Source organism: Juglans microcarpa x Juglans regia, chromosome 6D (assembly GCF_004785595.1).
Source record: "Juglans microcarpa x Juglans regia isolate MS1-56 chromosome 6D, Jm3101_v1.0, whole genome shotgun sequence".
Lineage (NCBI taxonomy): Eukaryota > Viridiplantae > Streptophyta > Magnoliopsida > Fagales > Juglandaceae > Juglans > Juglans microcarpa x Juglans regia.
Window position 1 is genome coordinate 37,533,944 of NC_054604.1, and position 11,725 is coordinate 37,545,668.

An 11,725-nucleotide genomic window follows, 5' to 3' on the forward strand; every position below is an offset into this window, starting at 1 on the left:
TTTTTCTTTTCTTTTGGTCTTGATTGCTACTGCTAGAGATTGGATTAGTGCTCCACTACTCTTTTAAAGTGGAGCAATTTGTCTTTAACCCAAGAACCATTTTGCCAATATGCACAACTGTTTTGGTGAAATATTCAACACTACAACCATTAACACTACTAACTAATAATAACCAATGGTCAGCAAACTTTATCCTAAGAAAGAATAATATAAAAAGTGGGACGGCTATGACTTCATAGTTTCGCTTTCCACATGATGTTACCCTCCTCTTCATGTCCTATGTAATGTGCATCAATTCCACGTTTAAATATGAAAATGATTAAAAATATATATTTTTTAAAAGTGTTACCGTCATAAAGAGATTTCATATAATTAAATTTACAAACTAGACACACGATTTTATATGATATATTAGATCTGTTTTATAATAAAAATTAATTTACAATCTAACCTAATATGAATTTATGAGTATATTTTTATAAAATTTATCGTGGTTAAAATATTTTTTATTTATTGGAAAAGTAAATCGTATAGCTAGTTTTTGTTTGTTTTCCTAAGCAATTGTTGCAGTCAGTCAACTATAAAACTCAACTCTCATTGGCTTAGGTGGTAAGATGGTCCCATGATGCTGCAATTTCTCATTGCACTAAAAAAACTACTCAATTTGTCTATGTTTTAAAGCAATATAACTAGTTTCTTCCCTCTCCTCCGCTCATCTACTCATCTCTTTCTTTTCAGGAAATTTCATCCAACTTCAAAGCCTCGAGCTTTCGCGACTCAAAACCGTAGATTCTTCCTCTGTTTTGTTTCTTCTTCTTTTTTTCCTCGACGTCGGCGATTCTTCCTCTGTTTCTTTCGGTGCAGTTTCAAAGTTTGCATTCTGAAATACTTACCGACTTCGATTTCTCAATATTGTTCTATCAGAAGAGACAGAATTTGCAACTAGCTGACTCATTTGCTTAACTTCGCATAAATTTTAGCGTTCAATTCTCAAAGTACTTTTAATTCTTCTACAGATAAAAAGTTCTTTCATTTCATGAAAAATTAATCCAACTAGTTATCATTATGGCCACTTTCTCTCACTAAAAGGAAGAGAGAAAGAGAGAGAAGAAATTTCCACTTCTTCATACCTTTCTCCATACTGCAGCAATAAAAACCTTCAAGTTCAATGGCGGACTCAGACAACGAGTCCGAAGGAGGCGGTGAAAGAGCTGGAAACGCGTCGGCCAATGAGCTGTCACCACGGGAGCAGGACCGGTTCTTGCCGATTGCGAACGTGAGCCGGATCATGAAGAAGGCGCTGCCGGCAAACGCGAAGATCTCAAAGGACGCCAAGGAGACGGTGCAAGAGTGCGTGTCGGAGTTCATAAGCTTCATCACCGGCGAGGCATCCGACAAGTGCCAGAGGGAGAAGCGAAAGACGATCAACGGCGACGATCTGCTGTGGGCCATGACCACCCTCGGCTTCGAGGACTACGTGGAGCCCCTCAAGGTGTACCTGCAGAGGTTCAGGGAGATGGAGGGAGAGAAGAGCGTGGCGGTGCGTGACAAGGACGCCTCTGCCGGAGGCGCGTCCTCGACGGGTTTTGGAAACGGTGGTGGGTTCGAACAGCCGGGTGGGGGTGGCGGGGTATATGGGAGTAGTAGCGGGATGGGAATGATGATGCATCAGGGTGGACACGTGTACGGCTCCAGTGGGTTTCATCAACAGATGGGTACTACCGGTAGTGGTTTTGGCGGGTTGGGGAAGAGTGGGACCGGTTATGTTGGGCCTGGTTCGAATACGGGTAGGCCCAGATAATTAATTTCATTAATAGTTAATGTGGGACCCTTAAGCTATTTATCAGACATTTTAAAATATATATCCAAGTGAGGGCAACTGCACTGTAATAGAGCTTTTTATGAAATTATGTGTTTTTCTCAAAGATGAGCTCTACTCATTAATCACTATTCACTCTCACACTTATAGTTTTTTTTTTAATAGTATATGAGAGTATTTTTCATAAAGTATAAGGTAGTGAATAGTAACTGATGAGAAGAATTTTTCTTTTCTCTAATCTTCGATCCTTTTGGGTTTTTGTTTTTGTAAATATGGGATAGAGATTGAATTTAAGGTTCTAAGAGGTTGTATGTAAAGTATAGATAAATATAGTTAAAGTCTCTTCTAATTTAGTTATATTGTGAAAACAAAAGGAGATGGATTTATGATTGTGATTGTGAATCATAAGGTTTGAGATGTGATTTCCATGAGAATGTGTGCAAAGTAGGACTCTTTTTTACTTCTTATATGTGGTTTCCTCTCATCTATCCTCTCTTGTTTGCTTTGGAATTCCATAAAACTATATATTTTTCTCTTCATATCTTCTCTTAAATATGCCACGACAAGTTATTAGAATGCTACAAATTAACCTCAATCAAATATTAATGGTAATTTCATTTCTAAACCATCTTCTATGGAAGGGAAGTGGAACATATATACAAGTTTCATACTATAGTTAACAAAACAAGTAGACTTTATTATAGTTATGAAATTTATTATAATTACATAAAAAATAAAAAAAAAATACAAATTTCCTTTTCATGCTAATTGAAGCTGCAAATTCTCCGAACTTTCAATATGATTCTGTGACACAGTCAACCACAACAGTATGCCGCATATGTTTTATTTCTTAATAGCACAAAAAAAAAAAAAAAAAAAAAAAAAAAAACTGGGCCACAGGATGATTAGCTTGGAGAAGTGGGAAAGCCAAAGTTCAGAAATATGAATATTCTATTTCATATTTGTCAAATGGATTATGGGGGGGCATGGGCATGATGGCCTCGGGGTTTCCCAAGTTCAACTGGACTGATAGGGATTAGTTTAGGCCTTTAGGTAAATGTGAATTGGGAAGCGCTAATTTAGGACAGTGTCCTAACCACAAGATCCTTGATCATCTTGTTTAGCGAACTCTCAAATTAAGAATTTTTATGTTTATTCTGTAATTGGTGCAATATAAACGAAATAGTTGTGGAGTTTCCTAAGTTGAGATGAGATGGTGACATGACACGTCCACAAGAGTTTAGACCACTAGATTGGTCGTGTTCTTCTATTCTCAGGGTCTCGAAAACAAAAAGTAAAGAATCTATGAGCTACATTCCATCCATATGGACAACAAAATAACCAGAGAACATAGCTGCCATATATGATTCTAAGTTCCAACACACCAAAATCCCACTTTTCAGATCTCCGAATAATATTGCCCCCAAGTTATTCCAAGAATAATGTAACACCGACAAGTTCATGATGTTTTACTAACATGCCCGAGAACATTAAAGACACACTATCTCATCTTATATAATCATTACAATTTTTTCCAATGATATTTTCTCCCTCTTTTTCTGAGCACAAACTAAGGTGCATATTTATGTGCCTAAATGGTAGTTTCGCAATAATTTGCAAAGAAACAAAATACCTAAAAAGCATAAAAAGGGGGCAAGAAGCAACAATTGTGCACATTATTAAAATTCAATCAAGCTTCAATATATATATATATATATATATAATATATCTCTCTCTACGGACAAAGACAATTTACTGTACAACTCTGGGTAGAAATGATTGCATTAATTGGATAGTTAGTACTCTACAACTTTAAAAAAAATTGCATGGTTAACACGGTATTCTCGAAACAAAAAAGAGGGGTTAAGAGGATACAACTAAAATACAATTTTAAAAGGGCACATTACCAACGTTCTATGAGCTAATCCTACTACATCACCATTCATACATCAAATCTAACGTAATCTACTACATTTCAGACTACAGCAATTTGAAGACATGATCATCAACAACAACATGGTTTCAACAAGTTCTAAAGAACTAAAACATAATTGGAAAGAAAGCTAAAAACTTAAAAAGAAGGGCTCCGACTGCTACATCAATCAGGCAAAGGGGAAACACCATGCATTCTCTCCCCCCATAGAAATCCTCTATCTCTCCAAGGCAACCCCAACATCTGCTTAACTGCTTCAGCTCCCCATTATCGCCCTTCAACCTATGAAACAAAGAATTAGGCAAGATACCCATTTCCAATTGGCATGCCAACTCTTAAAATGGTAAATTGTAAAGGAGAAGCAATAAAAATCCCTTATTACTAGAGTAAGGCAACAACAAATCAGTAACATAGTGGCTAGGAAATTTACTAAGTTAAGCAACTATAGTGGCGTGACCATGGTCAATCCCGAAAAAGTTACTAGTGATTGCGGAGCACCATAGCCCAAGGAAATCAGAAGCACCCTACAAACAATTCTTCGATTTAAAACTGCACGTTGAAACTAACAATCATCATATTTTTGGTAAACAATAGTTGAATGGCATTCCATGTCCCATGTCGGAAAATAGTCATCGGGTTTTGCTCAGAGACATAGAAAACATCAGAAAAGTATGCATAAAAAACAACAAAAATCTTGCCATAGAAAACATTGGTGAATAAGTTTTTTATGAGTAACATTGATGAATAATTCTGTCTTCATTATTAACCCAAAATAATCATAAAAAGCAAAATGAAGTTCTAATATATTATATTCGAAACTATCTCATCCTCTCAAGCAGCTATATGAGTCAAAGTACTTTTTCAAATGAAACCAAAATTAAATAACTTGTCATTGAACTAAAGAAGGCAAACTTAAAAAAGCAGGAACTTGATAGGAACTTAACAAATACACCAATCTTTCTAAGTTATAGCCGAGACAGGAGATGACAGAAGCTATAACTTAGTGTGAAGGCCAGGTGTCTGAAATGTGAAGTGAACAAAAAGAGCTACTTTTTTCCATTGCTTATTTTGGTGACAGAAAACAATGCAAAGCACGACAAAAAAAGGCATCCAACCTTACCAAATGAAAGGCATTTAAAAGATACCGCGAAAAATTAAAGTACGCATATTGTGAAAGTTTCGCACTGGTTTGTGAGCTCCTACAGTTATTGCAGCAAACAAAATGACAGACTGACAGTACAAAATATCACAAAAAGCAAAGACTAGCATCATATTGGGAGCACACTTATAGTTGATTAGTTCAAAAGCCACCATACGAGTAACAACAATATTAAATGCATGACAGCACAAGCATGATACATTCAAAGGAGATTCATGAGCACTTTCAACAAATAATGTAAAAAGTAAAAGAAACAGAATTTCGAGAACTTACATTTCTTCGTGCTATAATGAAACCATGCTTCTATGGTGAGGAAGCAATCAAGAAATTTAAAGCAATGAGGTGAGAACAAGCGGCTTAACAAATCAAGGAACCATGAACACCACTTGAAAGAGAGTCTAAATGAGCATAATGAATCCAAAGTTAGTTATAATTCTGTGCCTTTCCTTTGTTGATGGATAGCAGCCAAAATAAGAAGCATAAGATCCATTATTCGGAGGTAAGCCTCCGTCTCTTCCCATAATCAGCATCCCTTGATCTTGAACGTCTTTCCTCTTGTGATAACCGTGACTTGCTGTGAGTCCTTGAAGACCGACCTCTTTCCCATTCATCCTCGTGCTCCACTTCTTGGTCCCTGGACCTATGATGATCTGCCTGCCTCTCTTTGTCTTCTCTGTACCTGTCACGGTCATGCTCTCTATCACGATCCCTCTCACGGTCACGATCCCGATCCCGGGAGCGCTCTTGATCCCGTTCACGCTCTCTATCCCGTTCTCGACCAATATCTCTATCATCACGGCTCCTTCTTTCTGACCAGTCATGGTCATGGTCCATATCTTTTTCTCTAGGCATTTCCCTATCATAACCTGGATCTCTATCATCTCGATACTTTCTATCAGAAGATCCAGACCAGTCCCTTTCTGAACCTCTATCCTTTTCCTTCACAGCATTTGGCCAACCTGCTCTATCATGACTGACCTCACCATATTGATGGTCAGATGCAGCTTCCTCCCCATAACTAGACTCTCCAGCTCTCCCACCACCATGCTCCTCGCCACCCCATCCACCCATACTAGGATCTGACCATATTCCCATGTTAGGCCCATCAATGCCAGGCGTTGGCATCATCCCCATTCCATTCATGGGCATCCCTCTTCCAAAGAATGCCGGATTCACATGAGGGGCTACTCCAGGCAAACCAACACCTCCCACATGGGGAACGAAGACAAAATCCCGGAGAATGGAGGCGTTGGAGCACCTGGAAAGCCTCCATAGCCACCCATTCTCCCCATATGCCCACCAAATGCTGGATCAAAAGCCTGACCCATCATAGAATGAGGATGCAACAAAGGTGGGGTTGCACCAATACCCTGACCAAACCCATTACCGCCATTGCCCATTATACCTCTCCCTCCCATCCCACCACCCCTATTCCTCATGGGCCCAGCTGGCCCTCTATTCCCCATTCCCCCCTGTGCATTACCTCTTCCCCAATTCCCTCTCCCATAACCTCTATTGTTATTATTATCCCCACCTTGATAATTCCCGGTTGATCCATTGTTGCTCCCACCGGGCTTACCTGGAACATCATTAGGCCCCCTTCTTGCTTGAGCAGCTTGTGTCATCTGTTGGTTTCGATTCACTTGAGCCTCCCCCATTCTCTTAACACTAAATGGCGATGCAAATGCAACAACACATGGCCTACCATTAAACATGTGCCCATTCATCCCCTCCTTACATGTGGTCGCTGTAGCTGGGTCATAAAATTCAACCTGGCAATACCCTTTTGATTTCCCACTCGCTTTCTCTTCAAAAAACTTCACCTCCTTTACCGGTCCATACTTGCACAGCTCCGATTCCAATTCCGCATCTGTAGTCCACCAATGCAAATCACCCACAAACAGTGTCGTTCCCCCACCTCCTCCTCCACCCCCACCTCCGACACCGACACCGCCAATACCACCACCTCCTCCTACACCAACACCACTACCTCCTCCTACACCAACACCACTACCACCACTATTTGCAACCCCATCACCACCAATCCCATTCACATTTCCTCCTCCACCAGTGTGCCTCACCAAAGCCCCATTCCCCACACTCCCTACACCAGTGTGCCTCACCAAAGTCCCATTCCCCACACTCCCTACATTAACTGCACCACCACCATGTGATTGCTGCCCCCAACGATACCTTGAACCCCTGGAGTAATATTATTCCCACTTTGTTCCTCAACCTCATTCATATTATTCGTTATTCCCCCTTGCCCTAACTCAACCCTAATCCCACCACTCCCCGATCCAACCGTACCCTTGACCACATTCCCTCTAAACCCTTGATCACTCTGAAACCCAGAAAGCCTAACCTCACCAACATCCCCACCACCACCATTACCACTACCCTCACCGACGCCCGGTATGGATACAGCGTGCTGATCCGGTGCTGCCCTTGGTAACGACTCTATCTTCTTCTCCTCCTCCTCATTCCTTAACCCTATTTCTTCGCCCTTTCTCAGAGATTGTAAAAACCCTTCCCCGACATTCACGTCGTTGTACAAATCCTCGTAATCTTCATCCTCTTCGCCAAGGAAACCCTCGTCGGCAACCGCCGAGATCGCCTCGTTACGATGGAACTGATCCATCTGATCCGCGCCCTCCCCGAACCCTCCCGAACCTTCATCCATCGTTTCTTTTAGGGTTTTTCAAAAGAAACGTTTTTTTTTTTTCCGTTTTCTACAAATTTGGTGCAGTTGGTTGAGGTGTGAGTGTTTCAAGATTCGAACGGAAGCATTTTCAGTGAACATACACAGCAAAACAAGCAGATTGGGTACGAGATCTTACCAGGTGAAGATGTTCGGTTTTTGAGAGAGAGAGAGAGGGCGACCCTAATCCGGAAAGTTGTGAGAAAATGTACGAATTTTCTGGCTTCTTTTCTCACTTCTTTTCTGTTCTTTTCGTTACTATCTCTGCGAGGCGTAAATCCTGGGATTGCTCACGTGCGCTTCGTGTATATAGTCACTGGTTCGATAAAATATTTATAAAAATAAAATCTACTAATCATCTTTATGCAACGCACTTTTATTATTTATTATTATTAAAAAAAATATATTCATCATCTCAATTTTCATTATCTTTCTATTATCCTATAATGTGATATTAAATGATAGATTAACAAATGAAATATAATAAATAATTTTTAATCACCTAATGTCACATCATAAAATATTAAAAAAATAATAAAACTTGAGATGATGAGTAGCATTACTCATCATCTCAATTTTCATTATCTTTCTATCATCCTATAATGTGATATTAAATGATAGATTAATAAGTGAAATATAATAAATAATTTTTAATCACCTAATGTCACATCATAAAAATATTAAAAAAATAATAAAATTTGAGATGATGAGTAGCATGACTCTTATTATTATTTTCTTAGTAATTATGTGATATATAGATTCGATGAGTAGTATAAATCTTACAAAAAAATATTATTCATTATTATTTTTATTATTATTCGTGAAGTAAAGTTAAAATACAAGATTTTTTACATTTTTCCAAAGTGTGATACACTTTTTCACAAAAAAATTGCGAGAGACATCCATTCAATAGTTTTTGACATGAGATCAAATAATTGGTTTATAAAATATCATAAATATTTTATTTTAAAAAATAGTATGATCTAAAAATTTTACTTTTTTAAATGTGTTTTATATTCATTATTTTCAAAATAAATGTTCGACACTTGCACATTATATATATAACTGCAAATATGAGTTTGCAAGACAATTTTTTTAGATAAGATATGATTAGTAAGAGAAATGATATATATACATATATATATATATATATATATATATCGCTTCTTCTACCTCTGGTGTGATGTGTTTTGCGCGGCATTTGTGCAGAATAAGAATGTAGCAAGAATGTCTTTATCGGTCATAAAATTCAGTATCAATCTAAAAAAAAAAAAACAAAAAATCAAAATCAAATTTGCTCGGACTATGATAGCATAATACAATTATATCATCCTTAGAAGTTAGAGAGAATTAAAGAATATTTATCATTCTAAAAATACAACTACGTTTTAGGAAATACTGGGAAATATAAATATGAATGAGAATAATAAGGGACAGAATAAACCCCAAAACAAATGAAAATTGAGAGATTAGAATGCCAATGCGGCTATGATACTCAAGCCACTCAAAATGACCCGTGCCCCGCTCTTTGAGTCCGAAGCTGACTCGTCACCGACCGGTCCTTGTGCAGTCTCCGGGGACAAACTCGATGGCACCGGACTTGGAGGGCTACTGCTCGATGGAAAAACTGCAGGTGACTCCGCCGGAGTCGCGGAACTCGATGGGATGTTTGCCGATGCCTCGGGAGTGGGACCATTTGCCGGAACCTCCGCAGTTTTCGGTGCCCCGACCGGAGTAGTTTCTGGGGGGCTCATGGGAGTTGAACTCGGGGACAAAACCCGTGCAGGAGACGGAACTGGAGAAGACCCATTTGGCGAGGGACTCGTGCTCGGAGAAACGACGGCCTTCGGGGGACTTGCCGGAGATTTTCCAGGGGAAATAGAAGGGGATTTCGCCGGCGGATTCGACACCGGCGCGGGAGCTCCCTGAGTGGGCGTAGGCGGAGATAAAGTTGGAGACTTTGAAGGGGATGGCGGAGTACTCACCGGAGAAACGGCAGAAGAAGTGGTCGGTGAAGTCGCTCGAGAAATGGACGGAGAAGGCGACTTCGTTGGGGGCGTCGACGTCGTTGGCTTCGGTGAAGGAGCAGGCGCATTGTCTGCTTGTACCATGCCAGAGCGTGACACACACAGAACAAACATATAAAATATAAGAAGCCTATGCATCTTCGGAAATCGAAGCACGAAGATAATCAATTCCCGTGCTTGCGTGTTGTGTTTACGTATGATTGACTACTAGGGTTTCTGATAGACTTATATAAAGGGAGAAGAGTTCGAAACGTTGCGATCAGAATATTTGCAAAGGCAAATGTGACCGTTGGGGTGGTGGGGTGCATTCGGACCGGCTACAGGGGGTGGAGCTAGCCGTTACTTGGAAGGACGCGACTGGCTGGGCCAGTCAACTTGTCTGATTTGATGGTCAGCCAATCCCAGTTGCGATGAACAACCACCTTTTTTAAAAAAAAAAAATAAAACAATCACTAGTTGAGTAGTGCTAATTGAAGGAAAAAAACAGAGAGATAGAGAGAGAGAGCACGGATTCGGCAGAGAATTCATGAGTTTTTCCTTTTGAAATTCGCTGTCTAACTTTTTCCGTATAGAATATGAGTTTTTTCTTTATTTTTTAAAGAATCGGAATAGCTCACTCAATTTGACGGCTTATTTAAATGTGTGTTTTTATTTTATTTTATTTTTATATTTTGTAACATTTTTAAAAAATAAAAAAATGCATCAATATATTAAAAAATTATTTAAAAAATTAAATATATAAGCGATTAAAGTGAGTAGACAAAATGAAGAGATAAACTAACATTTTCTTTTTAAAATTAAATTATGTTATATAAATATTATTATAAGTGTATTATTCACTTTATAAATAGAATTTTTTAAAATTTTTATATAACGATAACTAATGTTATGTACAATTATAAAATATACAAAGACTATACAATTACCTTGAAAAAGAACGAGATATACAATTAAAAACTGTGAATGCAGTCGGTTCATGCAGCGTCTTGCAATCCATGCTAAAACTGAGCGTTGAAGTGATAAAATAAAAAATAAAAATAAAAAAATGAAGGAAATTCCATTCATTTACAATTTTCCAAAAATCAAAAAAATTCACTACTATGGAAATCTCATTTGAGGGAAAAAAAAATGAAGGTTGCGGACGACTGCATCTACAGCTTTCCAAAAGTCAAAGAAAACCAAAGAAATCCACTACTACCCATCTGAAGAAAACAAAAATGAAGGAAAAAATGAAAAAGAAATCTAGTATTACCATGGAAATCCCATAGGAAATCTACTACCATGAAAATCTCATTTGACAAAATCTACATAAAAAATGAGAAGAACTCAAAAAAAAAAAAAAAAAAAAAAAAAAAAAACCTCGTCGATCTAACGGAGAAACTCATTTCTTTCTCAATCAACAGATCTGCAACTGTCACAAAAATTCTCTATGTTTGCGATGAAGTTTGGGAAAAAATACTCCGGACGAAGGCTTTGTGCGCTTCAATGAACTGTGAGTGTGCTTGGATTGATTTCTTTTCTTTGTTCTTCGATTATTCAACTTTTCTTTATAAACAATACGACTGGTTTTGGTAACTTGGTAGTACTGTTTTGTCACTCAGTCCCAACTATTTCCATCTCCCCTTTTATTCCCATTCTTGCAGGCTAGATTATTTAAAGGAAAATCTTACAGTTGGATGGGTACAAAATCCAATTTTACACTGGCCAGTAAATGGACGACACATAGCACTTCAGAAAAAGCTTAGCTGAACTCGCATGCGCGCCGATTCCCCCTCTTTTTCTTCTAAATCGATATCCCTCCCTCCCTCCCTTCCCATCCCTGCACGCATCGTTTTCACTATTTTTGCTGAGACTCGTAAAGACGCTGTGGAGTGGATGCTGAAGGTCAATGCTCATTACTATTTCTCTATTCTCACTGCGATTCTAGCTGTCAACTATGTTGATAGGTTCCTCTCAAGCTTTTAATGTCAAGCTGGGAAGCCATGAATGATCCAACTTGTTGCTGTAACTTGTCTTTCTCTCGCCGCCAAGGTCGAGGAGACTCAAGTGCCCCTTTTGATAGACCTGCAGGTACTTTACTTTTGAA

At 38.7% G+C, this 11,725-nt stretch overlaps 2 protein-coding genes and 1 pseudogene across 2 annotated transcripts; 1 reads left to right on the plus strand and 2 right to left on the minus strand.

Annotated features, from left to right (window-relative positions):
* The first annotated feature begins 611 nt into the window (after positions 1-611).
* Positions 612-1,928, plus strand: LOC121234382 (nuclear transcription factor Y subunit B-3-like). The gene has a single exon (XM_041130313.1). It carries the CDS (start codon positions 1,169-1,171, stop codon positions 1,799-1,801), a length of 633 nt encoding a protein of 210 aa, XP_040986247.1. The 5' UTR covers positions 612-1,168; the 3' UTR covers positions 1,802-1,928.
* A 1,657-nt stretch (positions 1,929-3,585) lies between these two features.
* On the minus strand, positions 3,586-7,902 carry LOC121234384 (annotated as a pseudogene).
* A 1,052-nt stretch (positions 7,903-8,954) lies between these two features.
* Positions 8,955-9,875, minus strand: LOC121234381 (leucine-rich repeat extensin-like protein 5). Its single transcript, XM_041130311.1, has one exon. The coding sequence runs from the start codon at positions 9,775-9,777 to the stop codon at positions 9,082-9,084; it is 696 nt and encodes a 231-aa protein (XP_040986245.1). The 5' UTR covers positions 9,778-9,875; the 3' UTR covers positions 8,955-9,081.
* Between the last annotated feature and the right edge of the window lie 1,850 nt (positions 9,876-11,725).

Bases quoted from the DNA above. Each gene is read 5' to 3' on its own strand.
- LOC121234382 (XM_041130313.1), top strand. From the start codon at position 1,169: ATGGCGGACTCAGACAACGAGTCCGAAGGAGGCGGTGAAAGAGCTGGA.
- LOC121234381 (XM_041130311.1), bottom strand. From the start codon at position 9,777: ATGCATAGGCTTCTTATATTTTATATGTTTGTTCTGTGTGTGTCACGC.